Raw genomic sequence first — 26,044 nt, 5'->3', positions numbered from 1 at the left:
ATCCAACTAACTATTAACTACACCTATCCAACTAACTATTAACTACACCTATCCAACTAACTATTAACTACACCTATCTAACTAACACAGTCTGGCTGGCTCCTTCCTCTGGACAGGTAGAAAGGGAGTTGGATTAGAGTCTCTACACATGAATAGGTATTTCTATTATAAAATGGTTCAAAACCAATTCATTAGAATGTATTTAACATCCCCAGAGTGCAATTGTCACGGTCTAGCATCACAACCAACCTGCCCTTTCACAGCATCATTATGTCACGTGCTGCTGTGTCCATGGTTACCTTGAGGGTCTCTTTCCCAGAGGGGATGCGAGCCAGCATGTTATCCACCATAGCTAGTTTGGTGAATCCCTCTCCTTCTGAAGGGATGAGCAGAGGTCCGTTCCTCCCCATCTCCCCCAGGGCTGTACATGCTGCTACCGCTAGCAGGGGGGAACCGCTGTCTAGGAAAGAACCTGGGAGCACACACACACACACACACACACACACACACACACACACACACACACACACACACACACACACACACACACACACACACACACAACACACACAGACACACGACACACAGACACACACAGACACACACACACAACACACACACACACACACGACATCAGCCGACCTGGAAACGTACATTGGATCGAAATGGTTTCCTTTTATTGCCTCGACTACACCTTTCTTCCTTCAATTGGATGCTTTCCTATGTGCTAAAATATATTTTAAAAGGGATAAATGAGTAATTCTTTCCTATATGCTAAAATATATTTTAAAATGATAAATATGAGTAATTCTTTCCTATATGCTAAAATATATTTTAAAATGATAAATATGAGTAATTCTTTCCTATGTGCAAAAATATTAAAAATATGATAAATATTAGTAATTCTTTCCTATATGCTAAAATATATTTAAAAATGATAAATATGAGTAATTCTTTCCTATATGCTAAAATATATTTAAAAATGATAAATATGAGTAATTCTTTCCTATATGCACAAATACATTTAAAACGTATTAATATGAGTAATTTCTTGTAACAATGTGAATTAGCATAAAACTGGTCTAAAACAAAAAAAGGATAGTAAATACTGTCTGAAATATAAAAACGGTGACAGTCACCTACCGATGGCTTTGGTTGCTATAGCGACCAGCTCCTCATCCTCCTTGGGTGTGGCGCTCATCCGCTGTTCCCGGTTGAGGGCGGAGTCTCCGTTAGTGAAGGACTTCCTCTTGCTCATGTACCTGCCCACCATGTAGCCCAGCGCCATGATGGCTCCGTGCTGGGTCTCAGGGCTCTGCAGTTTCCAAGAGGGAATACAGGTTTACATTCAGCTCGGTGAAACTGCGACAACTTTTGCTTCAGTACATTACATGCATTCAAAATGAACTTAAAAAACTGTTTCCAGACCAGGAAAAACTGCATCCTATATGTGCAGCAAATATAGGTCAATATAAATGTGAAAATAAACCCTGTTCAGCTATCATCTAGTCTGGCACCAGTCTGTTCAGCTATCATCTAGTCTGGTACCAGTCTGTTTAGCTATCATCTAGTCTGGTACCAGTCTGGTCAGCTATCATCTAGTCTGGTACCAGTCTGTCTAGCTATCATCTAGTCTGGTACCAGTCTGGTTAGCTATCATCTAGTCTGGTACCAGTCTGTCTAGCTATCATCTAGTCTGGTACCAGTCTGGTCAGCTATCATCTAGTCTGGTACCAGTCTGTCTAGCTATCATCTAGTCTGGTACCAGTCTGTTCAGCTATCATCTAGTCTGGTACCAGTCTGGTCAGCTATCATCTAGTCTGGTACCAGTCTATTTAGCTATCATCTAGTCTGGTACCAGTCTGTTTAGCTATCATCTAGTCTGGTACCAGTCTGTTTAGCTATCATCTAGTCTGGTACCAGTCTGTTTAGCTATCATCTAGTCTGGTACCAGTCTGTCTAGCTATCATCTAGTCTGGTACCAGTCTGTTCAGCTATCATCTAGTCTGGTACCAGTCTGGTCAGCTATCATCTAGTCTGGTACCAGTCTATTTAGCTATCATCTAGTCTGGTACCAGTCTATTTAGCTATCATCTAGTCTGGTACCAGTCTGTTTAGCTATCATCTAGTCTGGTACCAGTCTGTTTAGCTATCATCTAGTCTGGTACCAGTCTGTTTAGCTATCATCTAGTCTGGTACCAGTCTGTTTAGCTATCATCTAGTCTGGTACCAGTCTGTTTAGCTATCATCTAGTCTGGTACCAGTCTGTTTAGCTATCATCTAGTCTGGTACCAGTCTGTTTAGCTATCATCTAGTCTGGTACCAGTCTGTTTAGCTATCATCTAGTCTGGTACCAGTCTGTTCAGCTATCAGTCCACTCCTTGGTCTAGTCTGGGTACCAGTCTGTCTAGCTATCATCTAGTCTGGGTACCAGTCTGTCTAGCTATCATCTAGTCTGGTACCAGTCTGTTTAGCTATCATCTAGTCTGGTACCAGTCTGTCTAGCTATCATCTAGTCTGGGTACCAGTCTGTCTAGCTATCATCTAGTCTGGTACCAGTCTGTTTAGCTATCATCTAGTCTGGTACCAGTCTGTTTAGCTATCATCTAGTCTGGTACCAGTCTGTTCAGCTATCAGTCCACTCCTTGCCACTCCTGTCATGCTAAACATCTTTGGCATATGAAACGGAGAACAAGGAGTGGAATGGTAGCTAAACAGATGTGAGTGTCTATACGTGTGTTTGAGATAACCCTGAAGACTTGGTAAGGTCACTAATGAATAACAGACCTAGACTAACATAAATGTGTCTTTAGTGATCTAGGTGAAGGCGGGAGGCTACATACGTGCGTATCTTTAGTGATCTTGATGAGTGTCTGAACGGCAGTCTTCAGCTCGTTTCCTGACATGGTGGACACCACCACAGCATACAGCTGAGCTGCTAGCTCCCTTAGGTCCTCCTTGTTGGTGTTCATTAGACTCTGCGGAAGGGGGGGAAATGTAGCATTAGCATCGATTTAGCGTTAGCATAGCATGAAGCATACCAATGTATCCTTTGCAGAAGCAGCGTCAATTAGCGTTAGCATAGCACGCAGCATACCAATGTATATTTTAGAGTAGTAGCATTGACCAGCGTTAGCATCGAGTAGCATTAGCATTGATTAGCATTGGCCTAGCATGTAGCGTACCAAGGACCTGTATCTGAGTAGTATATTACATAGCATCGATTAGCATACCAATTAAATATTTTACAGAAGTAGCATCAATTAGCATTAGCATACCAAGGTATCTTTTACAATAGTAGCGTCAATTATCATAGCACGCAGCATGATTTACCTTGATCCAGTCGATCTTGTCGATAAACCTGGGGGCCAGGTTGTGAGGACAGACAGACACCACCTCCAGAAGACAGTACATCACAGGGACTCCTATCCAAAGAAAATCAAGAAAAAAAAGACATAAAAAAAAAAATGTATAACTACATTGTATCTGGACCAGTTACAAGGTATGAATGATGTATTTAAAAAAATTTTATCATTCTTACAGGAGCAATTAGTTAATTTCCTCGACGATATTTCACCTAGTCGGCTCGGGTTAGAACCACGACGGTTCACAACGCTCTTAACCACTAAGCTACCTGCCGCCCTGGCCTGGAATCCAAACTGATATGCTCACTTCACAATATCAACAATCGGTGAAACGGACGGAGCATCCCATTTTGCATTCCGGGCCAGTAAACACATGAGTATTCGGAGCCAAGGAGACAAAAGGGGAGGAGGCATCCCATCACCCACCTCCTACAGCAGACAGCAGCTGCTGCAGTAGGTGGATGTAGACCTGTACAGGGTTGACCTCCGGCCCCTTGGTTCCGGCGGAGGACGGCGGGGTCAGGGGTTCGTTGGAGAGGACGGTGTGTACGTAGCGTCCGATGGCAGGCGCGTCGTCCTGCATGTCCGCCAGGCTCTTAGAGATGGGCGTGGCCCCGGCACTGTGGGCCAGACACATCCGCAGGTACAGCACCATCTGGGGGACAGGAGCAGGGGTTAGAAAGGAAGTGATGTCTATAAACAGGAAGTGTGGCAAGGAGAAAAGGTAAATAAGTCCCATCGTTTGTTTGTGTTTTGTTTATTTTTTTTCCATACTTTAATTTCCTCTTCAATTCTTTTGGGGTTTTGCCGGTCATAAACGGCCTGATGTGCATCCACCTGTATTTAGTTGAAGTTGTTTTGCCGGACATTTGTGTCTTACCTCGCCAAATGCAGAAGGGTTGAAGGGTAGAGTGTACGTCCCCACGACGTACTTAGCTGGAGTCTTCATCCTCTGAGCAGCCTAAAGGACAGACCAGGGCAGATCAACAGGGCTGGAAAGACATACCGCCTGACACCTGTACTTCCATACTAACAAGAGAGATAATTATATAATGGCAGGGGATAGATTTGGGATAAGGGTTATGCTCTCACCTTCTCCTGGATGTAGGCCACCATGTCAGGGAAGGAGGGCATGGGTTTACAGCCCACTTTCTCTGACTTCTTAGCAGGCAGAGCCCTCAGGACACGCTGGGCCTCGCTGCACACCTCTTCTCTCCTATAATAACACACCACAGAGACACTATGAGGTCAGGACACTGGGTCTCTCTCCTATAATAACACACCATAGAGACACTATGAGGTCAGGACACTCTGGGTCTCTCTCCTATAATAACACACCATAGAGACACTATGAGGTCAGGACACTCTGGGTCTCTCTCCTATAATAACACACCATAGAGATACTATGAGGTCAGGACACTGGGTCTCTCTCCTATAATAACACACCATAGAGACACTATGAGGTCAGGACACTGGGTCTCTCTCCTATAATAACACACCATAGAGACACTATGAGGTCAGGACACTCTGGGTCTCTCTCCTATAATAACACACCACAGAGACACTATGAGGTCAGGACACTCTGGGTCTCTCTCCTATAATAACATTTACATTTACATTTTAGTCACTTTAGTCAGCCCTCTATCATAACTTACCCTAGCGCAGGTTAGTGATTACACTTTTTTTTTTATACTGGTCTCCCCCATGGGAATCGAACCCACAACCCTGGCGTTACACGCGCATGCTCTATCAACTGAGCTACATCCCTGCCGGCCATTCCCTCCCCTACCCTAGACGACGCTGGGCCAATTGTGCGCGCCCATGAGTCTCTCTCCTATAATAACACACCGTAGAGATACTATGAGGTCAGGACACCGGATCTCTCAAGTAACACACCATAGAGACACTGCGATGGGCCAGGACACTCAGGGTCTCCTCCATAACACACCATAGAGACACTATGAGGTCAGGACACTGGGTCTCTCTCCTATAATAACACACCATAGAGACACTATGAGGTCAGGACACTCTGGGTCTCTCTCCTATAATAACACACCATAGAGACACTATGAGGTCAGGACACTCTGGGTCTCTCTCCTATAATAACACACCATAGAGACACTATGAGGTCAGGACACTGGGTCTCTCTCCTATAATAACACACCGTAGAGACACTATGAGGTCAGGACACTCTGGGTCTCTCTCCTATAATAACACACCATAGAGACACTATGAGGTCAGGACACTCTGGGTCTCTCTCCTATAATAACACACCATAGAGACACTATGAGGTCAGGACACTGGGTCTCTCTCCTGTAATAACACACCATAGAGACACTATGAGGTCAGGACACTGGGTCTCTCTCCTATAATAACACACCATAGAGACACTATGAGGTCAGGACACTCTGGGTCTCTCTCCTATAATAACACACCATAGAGACACTATGAGGTCAGGACACTCTGGGTCTCTCTCCTATAATAACATACCATAGAGACACTATGAGGTCAGGACACTCTGGGTCTCTCTCCTATAATAACACACCATAGAGACACTATGAGGTCAGGACACTCTGGGTCTCTCTCCTATAATAACACACCATAGAGACACTATGAGGTCAGGACACTGGGTCTCTCTCCTATAATAACACACCACAGAGACACTATGAGGTCAGGACACTCTGGGTCTCTCTCCTATAATAACACACCATAGAGACACTATGAGGTCAGGACACTCTGGGTCTCTCTCCTATAATAACACACCATAGAGACACTATGAGGTCAGGACACTCTGGGTCTCTCTCCTATAATAACACACCATAGAGATACTATGAGGTCAGGACACTGGGTCTCTCTCCTATAATAACACACCGTAGAGACACTATGAGGTCAGGACACTCTGGGTCTCTCTCCTATAATAACACACCGTAGAGACACTATGAGGTCAGGACACTCTGGGTCTCTCTCCTATAATAACACACCATAGAGACACTATGAGGTCAGGACACTCTGGGTCTCTCTCCTATAATAACACACCGTAGAGACACTATGAGGTCAGGACACTGGGTCTCTCATAGAGATACTTTATACTACTACTACTTAATAACACCACACCTCCTCTGTCCTGCAACAACACACAAACAACCCAAAAAAAGTAATATAAATCGTATTAAAAGTATACAAGATTCAATAACACATTGATAAATATCATAGGAGCTATCCTACCATTGTGTGAGTATTATACCTGTAAGGTGGATGGGATATATTCACTATAAAGTCAGTCAGTATTGTACCTGTTAGGTGGATGGGATATATTCACTGTATGGCAGCATGATCATACATAGTGGATGTAGGTGGTGTGTAGTGCTGAGACTTACGGGTCCCCGGCAGCCAATAGGAGCAAGTATCTGGAGGGCACATGATCAGGAGCGAATACCGTGCTGGCGTACTTCATTGCCACCTGACGCACCTGTACCTCAGGCTGACCAATCACAACACAGAAGAACACAATACTCAGAGCTTTGGCTGACCAATCAGAAAGCAATATTCCAACGTAATCATCTAGATTCTTCAGCAACACCAATATTCAGACAATCATATTCTGGAATACATTGACAACAGTATTCCCTACAACGACGACAAAATATTATGATTCAAGCATATCCCATATATTCTTGGTAGATTAAAATCAGACAATTTCTACATGTTATTTCATAGTAGAACTCATAGCTGGTAGAACTATTAATACTTCATATATAATCGTAGAGAGATCATAGGACAGGGGTCGGCAACAGGCGGCCCGCTGTGATTTATTTTGGCCCCCCAAAGGAAGAAAAATAAGACAGAAAATCAGCTGAAAATGTGTTTAGTTTAGGAAATCTGTTCCCAAGTATTTCCATGAATAAAAAATAAAAAAATGTGCTCGTGTCTCAATGTAATCAAGGTAAGAAAATATTGTTATTTCCAAATACAATCTCTTTTAGGGCTTAGTTGTGGTCAATTTGCAGTTTACAAATCATTATAAATTATGTTTCCCGGGCCCCCCGACCAAAAATCGTCTCGCGGCTGAATCTAGTTGCCTACCCCCCTCGCATAGGAGAAATCATATCTAGTGTTACCTTGCCCATGTAAGCTGCCACCAGAGCTTCCATCAGGTTGAGTAGCGCCCCCTGTAGGTTAGCGTAGGCTCCCACCATCATCGACAGAGCCTCCTGGATGGCTAGACGCACGTCAGGCTCCTCCTAAACACAGACAAGGTCAGATGGGAGGGAGGGGGGGGTTGGAATATATGAACATGTTGCTGCCATCAACCTTGAATTATGCTTTGTGTCTTGTCTAAATATATACATGATGTACAGGGCATTCAGAAAGTATTCATACACCTTGAGTTTTTCCACATTTTGTTACGTTACAGCCTTATTCTAAAATGGATTAAATTGTTTTTCCCCCTCATCAATCTAAACACAATACCCCATAATGCCAAAGCAAAAAAAAGGTATTTAGAAAATTTTGCTAATTTATTTAAAAAAAATACAAAACTGAAATATCGGTAAACAGTGTATTCAAATAGCATTGTCTTGATGCAGGAACACCTACCTTGCACATGGCCTCAAAGAACTGCTGGACCAGTGCTATGTCTTTGGTGAAGAGTTGGGGCATCCGGCTAGGAGGAGAGAGAAACATCACCTCACTATCACATAAACTCATCATAATATCAAGACAGGTGATCGTTGTTAAAGCTCCAATATGTAGCTTTTTGGGCAACGCCACCAAATTCACATAGAAACGTGTTATAGATCTGTCATTGTCATTAAAAGCAACGAGAACAAGCGGTAGATATTTTCTATATGCGCTATTTCTATACTTATCGTTCTTAAGTTTCGTTTCTGCGTCTTTTACTTTAGGTTTTGTACACCAGCTTCAAAACAGCTGAAAATACAATATTTTAGGTTATGGGAAATATATTTCACAGTGGTTTAGATGGTACAATGATTCTCTACACTACACTTGCTTATTTTGTCACACAAACTGAAATTAGACAAAAACTATTAGAATTTTTGCAACCATGAAATGGCGGAGTGATTTCGGCATGGTGCATTTTTTTTTTTTTTACATACGGTAAAAATCAGTCTATTTAAAAATGTATGACTACCTGGACAGTTTCCCGACAGCGGAGTAGGCCATACACATCAACTTGGGATCCTGCAAACCAAACCAAACACAACAAAACACATCCCATCACCATCTACACCAGGAGCATGCAAAGCATCCACCGTTGAAAGGAAATGTGTAATTGATGAAACGAGATTAAAACCATTGATTGATTGGTTTTACCTCCTTGTACTCATTGATGAGCTTGGTGAGTCCATTCAGCAGCATCAGACCCAGTGGCTTGTTGGTGTCAGGGCATCTGTCAAAAGAGAGGAGAGACACATCTCAACATGTTAGAACATTCTAGGAGTGGCTTTGGTTAGTGTTGGGCTGGAACAAAAGCCTGCACTGACACGCCTTTGACGACCCCTTCAATTAGGTTTTGTTGTTTTTTTTGTTATTGAAGTGTTTAGTTCTAACTGATCTAGGACCAGCTCATAGTGGCCATCTCTCTTTGTGTAACCGTGAACTGAGAAGACTAACTGACTTGTAAATCGCTTTCACCATGCATACCTCCTGTACCTCAGTTGGTCGAGCATGACGCTAGCAACGCCAGGGTTGAGGGTTTGATTCCCACGGGGGGGGCCAGTATGAAAATGTATGCACTCACTAACTTTAAGTCGCTCTGGATAAGAGCGTCTGCTAAAAATGACTAAAATGTAAAAGAATGTGATAGTGGACAAACTGATGAAGGACCAGCTCTTAGTGGCCATCTCTCTGTGTGTACGGTTTGACTGAGATAACTGAAACTGACTTGGAATCAGTACTTACATCTGGCAGATGTGGTGGATAAACGGATGTAGGACCAGCTCTTAGGCTGCGTTTACACAGGCAGCCCAATTATGATCTTTTTTTTACACTACTTGGTCTTTTGACCAATCAGATCAGCTTTTTTGCCAATGATTGGGCAAAAGATCAGAATTGGGCTGCCTTAGTAAACTATATATATATATATATATATATATATATATATACATATACATACACACACACACACACACACAGCAGTATGTGGACACCCCTTCAAATTAGTGGTTTCTATTTCAGCCACACTCGTTGCTGACAGGTGTATAAAATCAAGTACACCGCCATGCAATCTCCATAGACAAACATTGGCAGTAGAATGGCCCATACTGAAGAGCTCAGTGACTTTCAACGTGGCACCGTCATAGGATGCAACCTTTCCAACAAGTCAGTTTGTCAAATGTCTGCCCTGCTAGAGCTGCCCCAGTCAACTGTAAGTGCTGTTATTGTGAAGTGGAAACATCTAGGAGCAACAACAGCTCAGCCACGATGTGGTAGGCCACACAAGCTCACAGAACGGGACCGCTGAGTGCTAAAGCCCGTAAAAATCGTCTGTCCTCGGTTGCAACACTCACTACCAAGTTCCAAACTGCCTCTGGAAGCAACGTCAGCACAATAACTGTTTGTCGGGAGCTTCATGAAATGGGTTTCCATGGCCGAGCAGCCACACACAAGCCTGAGATCACTATGCGCAGTGCCAAAGCGTAAAGCTCACCGCCATTGGTCTCTGGAGCAGTAGAAAAGCGTTCTCTGGAGTGATGAATCATGCTTCACCATCTGGCAGTCCGACGGACGAATATGGGTTTGGCGGATGCCAGGAGAACGCAACCCGCCCCAATGCATAGTGCCAACTGTAAAGTTTGGTGGAGGAAGAATAATGCTCTGGGGCTGTTTTTCATGGTTCGGGCTAGGCCCCTTAGTTCCAGTGGAGGGAAATCTTAACGCTACAGCATACAATGACATTCTAGACGATTCTGTGCTTCCAACTTTGTGGCAACAGTTTGGGGAAGGCCCTTTCCTGTTTCAGCATGACAATGCCCCTGTGCACAAAGCGAGGTCCATACAGAAATGGTTTGTCGCGATCGGTGTGGAAGAACTTGACTGGCCTGCACAAAGCCCTGACCTCAACCCCATCGAACACCTTTGGGATGAATTGGAACGCCGACCTCACTAATGCTCTTGTGGCTGAATGGAAGCAAGTCCCCTGCAGCAATGTTCCAACATCTAGTGGAAAGCCTTCCCAGAAGAGTGGAGGCTGTTATAGCAGCAAAGGGGGACCAACTCCATATTAATGCCCATGGATTTTGGAATGAGATGTTCGACGAGCAGGTGTCCACAGACTTTTGGTCATGTTGTTTAGCTGTCTCTTTTAGGAAGGGTTGGTTGAAACTGACTTGGGACCAGTACTTATCCCCTACAGATGTGTTGGGCACTGATGGACAAACTGATCTAGGACCATTTCTTAGGTGACTGTCTTTATGAGGATGGGTTGACTGAAACTGATTTGGAATCAGTACTTACACATCGCAGATAGCTATCCACTTCGTCACAAAACTGATCTAGGACCAGCGCTTAGTAGCAACCTCTCTCTGTGTAAGATTTGACTGAGAAGACAAACTGACTAGAGATCAGTAATACTACAGTACTACAATACTACAGTACTTACCATAGTGGATAAACTGATCTAGGACCAGCTCTTAGTGGCTGTCTCTATGTGTAAGGGTTGGATGAAATTGACTTGGGACCAGTACTTACACCTGACAGATGTGGTGGACAAACTGAAGGGTAAGAGAGAGCAACTTGTTGTTGGTGTTGGCTCCAAACAGACCGTCATACACCACCTGGAGAGAGGAGAGAGGATAGGGGAGCGAGAGGAGGGAGGAGAGGGGAGGAGAGGGTTGGGGAGGGGAGAGGAGAGGGAGGGAGGAGAGGAGAGGAGAGGAGAGGAGAGGAGAGGAGAGGAGAGGAGAGGAGAGGGGAGGGAGAGGAGAGGAGAGGAGAGGAGAGGAGAGGAGAGGAGAGGAGAGGAGAGGAGAGGAGAGGAGAGGAGAGGAGAGGAGAGGAGAGGAGAGGAGAGATGGGGATAGAAGGAAGGAGTAGAAGAGAAACAGGAAAAAGACAGGTGATGAAGGTTTCCTTGAGGGAAAGACAGTGGAAGGACATTCACAAAGATTTGCATGAACACACATTTCCAGGACGTTAGCCTTTCCTGAACTAGAACACACACTCACTACAGCAGTACCTGTATGTTCGCCGGGAAGCACTCAGCGGCGAGGCGAGAGCGTAACAGGTGAGGTAGGATCTTCATCTTGACTCTGGTGCTGACCGGCTCGTGCTTCAGCTCCCGCTTCAGACTGGCCCCCTATGACATGACGTGACATAACGTGACATAACGGACATAGCAGGACATTAGTTGGCCACAGCATGTGTGATATTGTTCACACATACAACCAATCAAGACGATGCGGCGACCATGCCGGAGAGATCTCGGCCTCCATTCATCAATGCCATTTCGTGTTCGAAGCCATTTGAACTCATTCAATTGGGCTGATCAATTCAAGACCAAGTTTGATTGAGTTCAGAAGGTTTGAGGTGTGAAGAATCTTTACACACCTTAGTTTTGAGGGGGATGTCTCCCAGGTAGACCTTGTACATCTTGTTGACGATCAGGGGGTTGTTCCAGTCAATAATACTGCAAAAATAAACCCAACATGACATCACAACAACAACAACACATTACATCATATCACAAAACAACCAACTCTTGGAACCCAGAACCAAATCTCGGAACCCAGAACCAACTCCTGTAGCATGTTGTAAATGGACTAATGAGGTGCCCCCCTACTGCACCATCCCCATCCCATAATAGTAGAACAGTCCCATAGATACGTACCTCTGCTTGCTCTTGAGCTCCAGGTCTGCGGCCGTGGCAACGCCGTGTCTGGTGTCGCTAGAGGCAACCACCAGGTGTATGACCGTCTCCACCTCCGGGACCTGCTCTGCCTCGATGAACTTCACAATGCCTAGCTTACACTGGGGGAGACACATCATAAAGTTACACTGGGGGAGACACATCATAAAGTTACCCTGGGGGAGACACATCATAAAGTTACCCTGGGGGAGACACATCATAAAGTTACACTGGGGGAGACACATCATAAAGTTACCCTGGGGGAGACACATCATAAAGTTACACTGGGGGAGACACATCATAAAGTTACCCTGGGGAGACACATCATAAAAGTTACACTGGGGAGACGCATCATAAAAGTTACCCTGGGGGAGACACATCATAAAGTTACCCTGGGCGAGACACATCATAAAGTTACCCTGGGGGAGACACATCATAAAGTTACCCTGGGGGAGACACATCATAAAGTTACACTGGGGGAGACACATCATAAAGTTACCCTGGGGGAGACACATCATAAAGTTACCCTGGGGGAGACACATCATAAAGTTACCCTGGGGGAGACACATCATAAAGTTACCCTGGGGGAGACGCATCATAAAGTTACCCTGGGGGAGACGCATCATAAAGTTACCCTGGGGAGACACATCATAAAGTTACCCTGGGGAGACACATCATAAAGTTACCCTGGGGAGACACATCATAAAGTTACCCTGGGGGAGACACATCATAAAGTTACCCTGGGGGAGACACATCATAAAGTTACCCTGGGGGAGACACATCATAAAGTTACCCTGGGGGAGACACATCATAAAAGTTACCCTGGGGAGACGCATCATAAAAGTTACCCTGGGGAGACACATCATAAAGTTACCCTGGGGGAGACACATCATAAAGTTACCCTGGGGGAGACACATCATAAAGTTACCCTGGGGGAGACACATCATAAAGTTACCCTGGGGGAGACGCATCATAAAGTTACCCTGGGGGAGACACATCATAAAGTTACCCTGGGGGAGACACATCATAAAGTTACCCACCCAATCACCTTCCTCTAAGGTCAAAGTTCAGAGGTCAGTACCTGTTCCAGCTGCTCTGGGCTCCACTGTGCCTCTCCGATGACCCTCTTTGCAGCGTAGACGCTCATCCCTGGAGGAGGCTGGGGGAGGCCCTGTCCGGCTGCTGCTGCCCCAGGCCCGGAGCTACCCTGGGGGGACGAGGGAGCTGGGCGAGTGGGAGGCTCGTTCAGGACAAACCTGGAGGCCAGAGGAGAGAGCGGTAGAGAGGAGAGGAGGGGAAGGTCAACAACAAGGCAAACATTTTGATAAATTGTTAGGGACTGTATTAATTAATTAAATGCCGTCTTTTGAAAAACTATGACTTGAGTGAGCATGGTGTTTGCAAGTTTTATAGTACGTTACAGAGTTTTAACAATAACCGTTAACCACCCTTGCATACTAGCACACTTTAACATTTAAAAATGGCCGGCCCCCATAGGCTGCATCCCAAATGGCCCCCTATTCCCTATATAGCGCACTACTTTAGACCAGAGAATGGCACCCTATTCCCTATATAGTGCACTACTTTAGACCAGAGAATGGCACCCTATTCCCTATATAGCGCACTACTTTAGACCAGAGAATGGCACCCTATTCCCTCTATAGCGCACTACTTTAGACCAGAGAATGGCACCCTATTCCCTATATAGTGCACTACTTTAAACCAGAGAATGGCACCCTATTCCCTCTATAGCGCACTACTTTAGACCAGAGAATGGCACCCTATTCCCTCTACAGCGCACTACTTTAGACCAGAGAATGGCACCCTATTCCCTCTATAGCGCACTACTTTAGACCAGAGAATGGCACCCTATTCCCTCTATAGCGCACTACTTTAGACCAGAGAATGGCACCCTATTCCCTATATAGTGCACTACTTTAAACCAGAGAATGGCACCCTATTCCCTCTATAGCGCACTACTTTAGACCAGAGAATGGCACCCTATTCCCTCTACAGCGCACTACTTTAGACCAGAGAATGGCACCCTATTCCCTCTATAGCGCACTACTTTAGACCAGAGAATGGCACCCTATTCCCTCTACAGCGCACTACTTTAGACCAGAGAATGGCACCCTATTCCCTCTATAGCGCACTACTTTAGACCAGAGAATGGCACCCTATTCCCTATATAGTGCACTACTTTAAACCAGAGAATGGCACCCTATTCCCTCTATAGCGCACTACTTTAGACCAGAGAATGGCACCCTATTCCCTCTATAGCGCACTACTTTAGACCAGAGAATGGCACCCTATTCCCTCTACAGCGCACTACTTTTTGACCAGGGCCCTTGGAGACGCAGCTTAGTCTCCCCACTCTCCCGTAGGGCAACACACACACACACACTGACCCATAGGGCATCACACACACACACACACACACACACACACACTGACCCATAGGGCATCACACACACACACACACACACACACACACACTGACCCATAGGGCATCAACAGTACGTCCAGCATGAACTCCAGCAGCAGCTGAACCGTCTTAGGTTTCTCTATCAGGATGAAGGGAGCGGCCATCTTGGAAGAGTTGGAAGAGGCCTTTGGGTACTTCATGTGGAACAAGGACGGGATCAGGAGGTGCATCAAGCTGGAGGGAGAGAGGGGACAGGAAGTCAGTGTGTGTGTGTTAATGTACTTCATGTGGTACAGAGTAGCAACCAGCAGGCGCATCAAGCTAGGGAGAGAGGGGACAGGAAGTCAGTGTGTGTGTGTGTGTACATACAGTGTGTGTGTGTGTGTGTGTGTGTGTGTGTGTGTGTGTGTACATACAGTGTGTGTGTGTGTGTGTATACAGTGTGTGTGTGTGTGTGTGTATACAGTGTGTGTGTGTGTGAACATACAGTGTGTGTGTATACAGTGTGTGTGTGTAAACAGTGTGTGTGTGTATACAGTGTGTGTGTACATACAGTGTGTGTGTACATACAGTGTGTGTGTGTGTACATACAGTGTGTGCGTATACAGTGTGTGTGTGTGTGTCTCTGTATCTCCCTCCTTACCTGTCCTGTTGGGGTTCAGGCTTGCCCTCCATAGCGGTCAGCAGGGTTGGTGCCAGCTCACACTGTTTCCCCACCTCCAGTCGAGGGTAACCCATCTTGATGTAAATGATGGTGAAATTCTGCAGAGAGAATCCACCGTTCTGGATTTAAAAATCTCACAATGTCAGGGGAGTAAAGAACATGGCGAGCACGAGCACAGACGACAGAGTTTGGACATAGGCCTACTCCGTTTGAGAGATGTCATTTCAATAGAATTTCCATATTTGACAAGATAATCACATCCCAAACAGCAGCTAGCAGTAGCAAAGTACCAAGGGCAGAAGAAACCTTGAGAGGAACCGGACCCAGACGGGGGGGTGGGTCATCCCTCATCCGGCTGAACCGCTTCCGGGGGGTGAAGTCTCCCCGAGGTACAGATCTAGAATCAGCTTCCCCTCCCCCCCAATCCCAACCTTAACCACTAGTAGAGAAAATGCTAAAAAACTGACCCAAAATCAGTGTAGGGTAACCAGGCTGTCGAAGTAGACCAAGGACACGTTCAGCTAGGCAAACATTGTGGAACGCCGCCCATAGAAATATCATGAACAGAGACGACGTCGTCGCGAGTCCTTATTCTACACTTCAAGAGAGAGAGAGAGAGGCAATGCTTGTTCTACAACGAAATATTTATATATCTGAACGTTCCACAACTTTGTGTCCTGCTGAACGCACCCCCGGGTAGAATGTAGAGCGTTACCGTAACGAAGGACGCCGCTGCAGGGTCCTGGTACTGGACCAGCAGAGTCTCTACGGGTAGCTGGATCAAAGGTCGGCTCTTAATCCTCTTGTTTAGGTGGACCAGGAGCTCCATCACCTGGTAGGGAGAACAAGAGGTTACGATTATAATGAGTTATAATAAGTTGTAATTATAAGTCACCAGGAGCTCCATCACCTGGTAGGGAGAACAAGAGGTTACGATTATAATGAGTTATAATAAGTTGTAATTATAAGTCACCAGGAGCGCCGTCACCTGGTAGAGAAGAAGAGATTGTGATTCCAGTAGACCGTTAAAAGAAGAGACGGTTCATGACTAGCATAAAGCTACCGCATAGCGTACTAGCATAAAGCTACCGCATAGCGTACTAGCATAAAGCTACCGCATAGCGTACTAGCATAAAGCTACCGCATAGCGTACTAGCATAAAGTTACCGCATAGCGTACTAGCATAAAGCTACCGCATAGCGTACTAGCATAAAGCTACCGCATAGCGTACTAGCATAAAGCTACCGCATAGGGTACTAGCATAAAGCTACCGCATAGCGTACTAGCATAAAGCTACCGCATAGCGTACTAGCATAAAGCTACCGCATAGCGTACTAGCATAAAGCTACCGCATAGCGTACTAGCATAAAGCTACCGCATAGCGTACTAGCATAAAGCTACCGCATAGCGTACTAGCATAAAGCTACCGCATAGCGTACTAGCATAAAGCTACCGCATAGCGTACTAGCATAAAGCTACCGCATAGCGTACTAGCATAAAGCTACCGCATAGCGTACTAGCATAAAGCTACCGCATAGCGTACTAGCATAAAGCTACCGCATAGCGTACTAGCATAAAGCTACCGCATAGCGTACTAGCATAAAGCTACCGCATAGCGTACTAGCATAAAGCTACCGCATAGCGTACTAGCATAAAGCTACCGCATAGTAGGAGTGGGCGATATACCGGTTTGATAGTAAAAACCGGTATTGTGCCGCGCCATGATATGGATTTAGCAATATCATGGATACCGCGATTTATTCAGAATTCATAAATTCGAATTTTGCATCAATATTTTTTGTTCCAAATTTCAACTGAGTGATAGTACTAAGTAGCTACATCTTTTTTTATTTTTTTATCCAACCTTTCTTGGTTCTTCCGAATAAAAGAATGTATGTTAATATGTTGACCTATTTTTATGAGCGCCGTCGCATGCACTTGTTGCACGCATGTAGTGCTAGCAACAAAAGAAGTGTGCAGGCAGCTGCAGTTAGGAGGCAGGTTAACTATTGGGGGAAAACTTTACAATCCAGGATGAGCGAAAACACAGAAATTGATGTTGCTCAAGAGCAGGAGGATAAATTGGTTAAGAAGAAAGGGGGCACCTCTGTTGTTTGGAACTGGTTTGGCTTTAAAATCTCCGACCCCGACCAAAACACTACCCTATGCAAGTTGTGTCGTCGTGTTGTCTTAGCAAAAGGTGGAAACACGACCAACCTGTTCAATCACTTAAAAACATACATGTCCGTGAGTATGAACAATGCACCAGAATGCGTGAGACAGTAAGCCCAGGAGCTCGCCCGAAGACAAGCCAGACTCGCACTCAACAATCAATTATATCATCATTTGCTGCCGGTACTTGCTAGAGAAGACGAGCAAAAAATGGATAGACATCACAGCTGCGATTACAAATCACATAGCGAAGGACATGGTACCGATTCAAACTGTGGAGAAAGGGGGGTTCAGAAAGTTGATTCAAACTCTGGACCCAAGATATGAGATCCCGAGCCGCAAATATTTTAGCCAAAAATGCCTGCCACAGCTTTACACAGAATGCTGGGACAGAGTTTACAGTGAGATAAATAACATTCCATTCTTCTCCACTACTGCCGATCTATGGTCAAGTCGTACCACAGAACCTTATATAAGCCTCACAATCCATTACATAGACGGTGACTGGAAACTGAAAAGTAAGTGCCTACAGACGTCTTATTTCCCAGACGACCACACCGGGGAAATAATTGCAGGTGGGCTGAGGGACATACTGTCGTCCTGGGGATTAAAAGAGTCGCGTCAAGTTTGTATGACGACCGACAGCGGATCGAACATGATCAAGGCATTGCAGCTGAACAAGTGGGCAAACCTTGGATGTTTCGGACACAGGCTGCACAATGCTATTGGTAAGTTTCAGGACTGTAGCCTAGGCCTACCCTGTATGATGCTTATTATTAAGAAAAATACAGCTCACATCAGCCATGTACCGTAGGCTAAATCTAAGCACATCAGATTTGTAAAATGTGTAACAGTTGAATGTAAATGCCGTAAATCCTCAAACAAAGATTAAAAAGTTATATTGTATTGTGATTTCTATATAAAAATGCATTATTATTAATTATTATTGTATTGTGATTCGATTATTTTTCACCCTATTATTTTGATTTCTTATTCCCAATTTCCAGAGAGGAGTGTCCAAAACGCTCCCGGGCCACAGGGGTGTCACGTTTCCCGGGCCACAGGGGTTTGCAAAAAGGTGGTTAGCACGTTCTCATACAGCTGGAAAAAGCAGAAGGCCCTGATGACAGCACAGAATGAACTAAGCCTGCCCCTGCACAAGCTCATCACAGAATCTCCGACAAGGTGGGGATCTCGTCTGAAAATGATGGAAAGAGTCCTGGAGCAGGAAAAGGCCATTACACAGGTCCTGGCAGGGGACAAAAAGACACGGCACCTTGTACCTACCTGGCAAGACATCCAGGTCTTGGAATCAGTCACAGCAGCACTGAAGCCACTCCAGGACTTTACAGATGCCCTGTCAGGAGAAGCGTATGTGAGCGTGTCCTATTTGAAGCCTGTCATCAATCTGTTAAATGCAGAGGTTCTAAATCTGAGCAAGGACGATACAGAACTGACCAAAGAGATCAAGATCAAGGTTCTTGATTACTTGAATAACAAGTACACTGACCCTGCAACAGATGAGCTGCTCTCCATGGCTACCTTTCTAGATCCAAGGTTCAAGACCAGGTACATGTCCGCTGAGAAACTGGAGGACATTAAGGTATTTATTCATTTGTTCTTGTTTTATTGCTTCAAATGTAAAGCACTTTGGGCTGCATTTTATGTATGAAAGGTGCTATACAAATAAAGTTTAATTATTTTCATTTTTTAAGGTGAGAGCTGCCTCAGAGACCGAAGCCCTCCTGGTGGAGAACACAGCCCTGGGAAAATCGTCTCTTGCAGAGGATCACACTGACAGGGAGAAAGAAGAAGCTTCCACTGCTCATCAATCAGGCAAGAAGCCCAAGAAGAGCCTTGGGAGCTTCTTTAAGCAGACCAGCAGTGCACCTGCCTCATGTTCAGAGAGGCAGATCATTGAGCAAGAGCTGAATAGCTACATTCTGGCAACGGCAGCAGACAGCGAGTCTGATCCTTTGGAGTGGTGGCGATTTCACGGATCTAATTTTCCACGTGTGAGTTGTCTGGCAAAGAAATACTTATGCATCCTCTGAGAGGGCATTCAGCACTGGGGGCAATGTGGTGACATGTCACAGGGCAGCACTAAAGCCAGAATTGTTACGTCATATATCGTGATATCATATCGATATCGTCTGGACAGTGGAAAATATCGTGATATGAATTTTAGCTCATATCGCCCACCCCTACCGCATAGCGAAACTAGCAGGTCTACAACCAGTCTGTGTGTCCTATGGAGAGCAGCTTCTGTCAATGCAATTACAGCAGCACGCACACTACCAACGCATGGAGGAGACGCACACTACCAACGCATGGAGGAGACGTTTATTGGGCTTACTAGTTTGACTGTTGTGTGATTTATAATCACTACAGTGCTGTGGATGGGCCTTTCCCCAATAGCATTGAGCAGCATTTACATCACTACAGTGCTGTGGATGGGCCTTACCCCAATAGCATTGAGCAGCATTTACATCACTACAGTGCTGTGGATGGGCCTTTCCCCAATAGCATTGAGCAGCATTTACATCACTCCAGTGCTGTGGATGGGCCTTTCCCCACTAGCATTGAGCAGCATTTGGGCCTTTCCCCAATAGCATTGAGCAGCATTTACATCACTACAGTGCTGTGGATGGGCCTTTCCCCAATAGCATTGAGCAGCATTTACATCACTACAGTGCTGTGGATGGGCCTTTCCCCAATAGCATTGAGCAGCATTTACATCACCACAGTGCTGTGGATGGGCCTTTCCCCAATAGCATTGAGCAGCTGTGTCTGTGTGCACTTGTCTTGCACACTCCCCCGTCATGGATTTAAAAGGATTGGTGTAGAGTACCCAGTCAAAAGTTTGGACACACCTACTCATTCAAGGGTTTTTCTTTATTTTTACACTGTAGAATAATAGTGAAGACATCAAAACTATGAAATACCACATATGGAATCATGTAGTAACCAAAAAAAAGTGTTAAACAAATCAAAATATATTTTATATTTGAGATTCTTCAAATAGCCACCCTTTGCCTTGATGACAGCTTTGCACACTCTTGGCATTCTCTCAACCAGCTTCACCTGGAATGCTTTTCCAACAGTCTTGAAGGAGTTCCCACATATGCTGAGCACTGGTTGGCTGCTTTTCCTTCACTCTGCCGTCCGACTCATTCCAAACCATCTCAATTGGGTTGAGGTCAGGGGATTGTTGAGGCCAGGTCATCTGATGCAGCACTCCATCACTCTCCTTCTTGGTAAAATAGCCCTTACACAGCCTGGAGGTGTGTTGGGTCATTGTCCTGTTGATTAACAAATGATAGTCCCACTAAGCCCAAACCAGATGGGATGGCGTATCGCTGCAGAATGCTGTGGTAGCCATGCTGGTTAATGTGCCTTAAATTCTAAATAAATCACAGACAGGGTCACCAGCAAAGCACCCCCACACCATAACACCTCCTCCTCCATGCTTTAAGGTGGGAAATGCACATGCGGAGATCATCCGTTCACCCACACCGCGTCTCACAAAGACATAGTGGTTGAAACCAAAAATCTCAAATTTGGACTGCAGACTAATGTCCATTGCTCGTGTTTCTTGGCCCAAGCAAGTCTCTTCTTCTTATTGGTGTCCTTTAGTAGTGGTTTATTTGCAACAATTCGACAATGAAGGCCTGATTCACACAGTCCCCTCTGAAAAGTTGATGTTGAGATGTGTCTGTTACTTGAACTCTGAAGCATTTATTTGGGCTGCAATTTCTGAGGCTGGTAACTCTAATGAACTTATCCTCTGCAGCAGAGGTAGCTCTGGGTCTTCCTTTCCTGTGGCGGTCCTCATGAGAGCCAGTTTCATCATAGCGCTTGATGGACTTTGCAACTGCACTTGAAGAAACTTTCAAAGTTCTTGAAATGTTCCGGATTTACTGACCTTCATGTCTTAAAGTAATGATGGACTGTTGTTTCTCTTTGCTTATTTTAGCTGTTCTTGCCATAATATGGACTTGGTCTTTTACCAAATAGGGCTATCTTCTGTATACTAACCCTACCTTGTCACAACACAACTGATTGTCTCAAACGCATTAACAAGGAAATAAATTCCACAAATTAACTTTTAAGAAGGACACCTGTTAATTGAAATGCATTCCAGGTGACTACCTCATGAAGCTGGTTGAGAGAATGCCAAGAGTTTGCAAAGCTGTCATCAAGGCAAAGGGTGGCTATTTGAAGAATCTCAAATACAAAATATATTTTGATTTGTTTAACACTTTTTGGGTTACTACATGATTCCATATGTGTTATTTCATAGTGTTGATGTCTTCACTATTATTCTACAATGTAAAACATGGTACAATTAAAGAAAACCCCTTGAATGAGTAGGTGTGTCCAAACTTTTGACTGGTAGTGTAAGTATTGTAAAATCCAGACGACAAAAGTGAGAAGGGTGCTGGAGAACGGAGACCCAGCTATGTGCAGGCTACTGGTACTGCAGGGTGGCAGAAACAGCTATGTGCAGGCTACTGGTACTGCAGGGTGGCAGAAACAGCTATGTGCAGGCTACTGGTACTGCAGGGTGGCAGAAACAGCTATGTGCAGGCTACTGGTACTGCAGGGTGGCAGAAACAGCTATGTGCAGGCTACTGGTACTGCAGGGTGGCAGAAACAGCTATGTGCAGGCTACTGGTACTGCAGGGTGGAAGAAACAGCTATGTGCAGGCTACTGGTACTGCAGGGTGGCAGAAACAGCTATGTGCAGGCTACTGGTACTGCAGGGTGGCAGAAACAGCTATGTGCAGGCTACTGGTACTGCAGGGTGGCAGAAACAGCTATGTGCAGGCTACTGGTACTGCAGGGTGGCAGAAACAGCTATGTGCAGGCTACTGGTACTGCAGGGTGGAAGAAACAGCTATGTGCAGGCTACTGGTACTGCAGGGTGGCAGAAACAGCTATGTGCAGGCTACTGGTACTGCAGGGTGGCAGAAACAGCTATGTGCAGGCTACTGGTACTGCAGGGTGGCAGAAACAGCTATGTGCAGGCTACTGGTACTGCAGGGTGGCAGAAACAGCTATGTGCAGGCTACTGGTACTGCAGGGTGGCAGAAACAGCTATGTGCAGGCTACTGGTACTGCAGGGTGGCAGAAACAGCTATGTGCAGGCTACTGGTACTGCAGGGTGGCAGAAACAGCTATGTGCAGGCTACTGGTACTGCAGGGTGGCAGAAACAGCTATGTGCAGGCTACTGGTACTGCAGGGTGGCAGAAACAGCTATGTGCAGGCTACTGGTACTGCAGGGTGGCAGAAACAGACATCAGTGGGTCCTTACTTTCTTCCTGACTCCCTCCTGCACGCTGGACAGTTTGAGGAGGACTGGGGGCAGGAACTTGGATATGATGTCCTGGAGTTGGTCATCTGTCTCTGCATGGCCCAAACGCAAGAAAACTCGCTCCAGTTGATCTGGAGAGTAGGAAGGAGGAGAGAGGAGGAGAGAAGAGGAAAGAAGGAGAGAAGAGGAGAGGAGGAAGGAGGAGAGAAGAGGAGAGAGGAGGAAAGAAGGAGAGAAGAGGAGGAAGGAGGAGGAAGAGCAGAGGAGAGGAGGAAGGAAAGGGAGGATTTGAAAATTAGAAATGATGACACTAGGCCCATCCCCAATGGCACCCTATTCCCTTTATAGTGCACTACTTTAGACCAGAGCCCCTTTATAGTACACTACTTTAGACCAGAGCCCCTTTATAGTGCACTACTTTTCACCAGATTCCATACGGCTCCGGTCAAAAGTAGTGCACTGTTCAGATCTCACCCGTGACACATGGTTAAAGTCCAGGTCTAGGCTTAATCGGGACTGGGCTTGATCTGTTTCCAGGAAACCAGTCCTTACTGTGATATTACCACAGTTGGTTCTGAGATTCGGACATCCCCAGTCACCCAAACTAAATGTTGAACATGTAGCCTCTCGCCTAGCGGTGCCGGTCTTGGGTCTCTATTGCACATATAAATGTTCCCCGCCGGAGACCGGGGTTCACTCCCTGTGTCCACATTTCAAACTACGCCTCCTACCTCTATACTCCCCTGTAATTCAGCACCTGTCTAAATAAGGTACAGAATACACACAGAGTGGATGTCCACGTGGCTGGTCCAGTGTGGCTCAGTTTACTAAAATGTATGTGCTCAATACTGTAAGTCACTCTGGATAAGTCTGAGCGTCTGCTACATGACTGAAATGTAAACATTTCAAATGTAGCTACAACATTTGGACCTAAAGCGTCAATAAGGGACTTATAATAGCTAATGCACCTTGTATTGTGTTATAACAGGGGTGGATAGGCTGCTACACATAACCATTAGCTATGTCCGACAGGACGTATAGGTTTTCTACTGGCAGCTAGTTGGCAAGGAATGACTGACAGAAATTAGTAGCTAGCTAACTAGCTGGTGATTTGGCTAGGTAGCTAGTTAGTCAGTTAGCTAAATCATCTCAAATGTAGCTAGCTAACTGCTGCAGTGGGTAGGGCAAAATGGCTAGTTAACGTTACCTTGTTGTGAGAGGTGTGCTTGCCATCAACACTCACTCACTCACTGCACTGAAAATGAAGTGTGTGTCATCTTTCATTTCATGTATGCAAACTGTTACACTAAATGAGATACCTAGCTAGCTGGCTTGCAATGAATTAGCTAGCTACTAGCGCTAATTAGCTAACTTCACAGACAAGGCTAATCTTCAAGACAGTTCATATTGTCCCGGACGCCTGCACTGCTAACCAGCTAGCTAGCCACTTGGTTACCCCAAGTTGGCACAACGCATGTAATCGTTTAGTTAATTGTAGTTACAGATCGAACATGACATCGTTACAAATGGGAATGAAATGACTGATCTAATGTACAACTATTCCAGTCGTCATCAAATCACGTTGATCTTTTATACAACTGCAACACTTTCATTTCGACCATGACTGTGCAGACGGCCTTCTACTAGCGTTAGCTAGCTACCTCGAATCAACGTTTATCGTTCATATCACACGCGTTTTGCTTGATAGAATAAGTTACGACTGTGTACTAAATGCAAGGATAAATGTTACCGATACATGACGTGTCTTTCATGCACTGGATCACTGCAAAAGCAGTTAGAAACTTACTGAGTTCATCTTGGGCGGCCATGTTCATAGAAAGTCATCTGCGTTCTCTCGCTCACACTGGGGTGTATTCATTAATGCATATCGTAGCAAAATGTTTTAACGGTGAATATTTTGCAACGAAAATAATAGTTTCCTATTGGACGAATTCAGGTTCGTCCCTCCCCTTTTCTGTCCGTTTGCGTCCGTTTGGTTCCTAGTGAATACAGCCACTGCTTTGCCAACTCTCCTCTTTCATTATATCCAAGTCGGTAGTGCTAACTGTAATTAGTCTTAACACCTGCTTCACACACAGCCCTATGCAATGATAACAGACATAGCTAGCGACATTCATATTGCACACACGTATTCTTATTCATTCTTTACATGTATAAACTGTGAAATTCTGTGTAGACCTTGAAACAATAGGAAAACAGGAAGGGAGAAAATATCAATCGAAATCTGTCCCCAAAGTGAAAAAACACAAATTTCCGAATGAACATTTTTACAAAATAGGCCTGTAATAAAATAAATGCTTAGTTTTGGTATGTTTCTTATTTTTTTCCCACATTTGTTGAAGTGAAGGTACATATTTGGCCGACAGGGGGCAGAAAACTACGCCACTGGCCTGAAATCTACTTATGGACCTGGCAGAAGGCTCAAGAAGAAGTCACCGTAGACAAGCTGTCATATGAAAACAGCTGGGCGATCAGCGCGAGAAAGGATAAACAACAATACAACGAAACCATATTTTCCATACCCCAAAAAGGTACAGTACAATTTTCCTGACAAAGGCTGTCTATAATACGTGTTTAATTAATGCCTATAACGTTCAGTGTCAACTAGTTTGTGGCGTCTTATTTTCGTTTGTAGCGGTTGGGCTGGTTGGCTAGGCTAGCTAGTTGGCTAAGGTAACTGGCTACTGTTGCTAGCTAGCCCAACTCACGCGCTGGCTAACAACAGCACCTCGTTTTCGCTTCATGCATGCATTGTCAATGTTAGCTGGCTGTAGATGTAGTAGCTCTGCTTGAGCTTCTTCTACGTTACGCATCTAACACAGAATTTTGCTTCTACCATGTTTATTACTGACTAGCTAATAGTTACCTCTGACAATTAGCTGGTGAGGCTAGCTTGAGCCCGTTGATTTGGTATTTACGTTGTGCTAACTTCTACTAGCAAATAGCTAGTTAACTGTTAATCTATTGTTAGCTTGCTAAACCAGTGAAACTGCAATGCACAATACTACTAGCTAAATGTCTTCCTGCATGTGTCTAGATAACAGCCAGACTATTCATGGTTGATTATATTTTCAATAGTTCAATTCGTGCAGTATATTTCGTCAGCTAGTAGCTTGCTAGCTAATGCGGGCCTTGTTAGCTAGCAGAAATCTCGTCTGCATCCATTCAAGATGGGATTTAAACCCCCTCTGCTAAGCGCATTGTGCAGATGGC

General features: G+C 45.1%; 1 protein-coding gene across 2 annotated transcripts; it reads right to left on the bottom strand.

Moving 5' to 3' along the window:
* Positions 1 to 242: 242 nt before the first annotated feature.
* LOC121551706 (proteasome adapter and scaffold protein ECM29) lies at positions 243 to 24,682 on the bottom strand. 2 transcript variants are annotated; one of them, XM_045214472.1, is made up of 22 exons: positions 24,618 to 24,682; positions 22,811 to 22,941; positions 16,036 to 16,152; positions 15,300 to 15,439; positions 14,732 to 14,890; positions 13,313 to 13,487; positions 12,214 to 12,353; positions 11,934 to 12,012; positions 11,563 to 11,682; positions 11,076 to 11,161; positions 8,700 to 8,775; positions 8,518 to 8,567; positions 7,962 to 8,028; positions 7,484 to 7,606; positions 6,743 to 6,846; positions 4,458 to 4,581; positions 4,246 to 4,326; positions 3,792 to 4,020; positions 3,334 to 3,425; positions 2,844 to 2,978; positions 1,144 to 1,315; positions 243 to 472 (listed from the first exon to the last, which is right to left on the bottom strand). In XM_045214472.1, the coding sequence occupies exons 1-22, from the start codon at positions 24,643 to 24,645 to the stop codon at positions 258 to 260; spliced, it is 2,643 nt and encodes an 880-aa protein (XP_045070407.1). In that variant the 5' UTR covers positions 24,646 to 24,682; the 3' UTR covers positions 243 to 257. The 2 variants fall into 2 exon arrangements, with proteins under 2 accessions (XP_045070407.1, XP_045070408.1); XM_045214473.1 differs by having other exon boundaries at positions 15,300 to 15,418.
* Between the last annotated feature and the right edge of the window lie 1,362 nt (positions 24,683 to 26,044).

This window comes from Coregonus clupeaformis, unplaced genomic scaffold (genome assembly GCF_020615455.1).
Source record: "Coregonus clupeaformis isolate EN_2021a unplaced genomic scaffold, ASM2061545v1 scaf0261, whole genome shotgun sequence".
NCBI lineage: Eukaryota > Metazoa > Chordata > Actinopteri > Salmoniformes > Salmonidae > Coregonus > Coregonus clupeaformis.
The sequence above is the reverse complement of the archived record's forward strand: the minus strand, read 5'-3'. Positions and strand labels throughout refer to the sequence as shown.

Coding starts and splice junctions, on each gene's coding strand:
- LOC121551706 (XM_045214472.1), bottom strand. CDS start 24,645: ATGAACATGGCCGCCCAAGATGAACTCA. Junction 6,847..7,483: donor TGGCAGCTTACATGGGCAAG/GTAACACTAGAT, acceptor GTGATTGGTCAG/CCTGAGGTACAGGTGCGTCA. Junction 2,979..3,333: donor ACAAGATCGACTGGATCAAG/GTAAATCATGCT, acceptor CCCCTTCCGCAG/AGTCTAATGAACACCAACAA.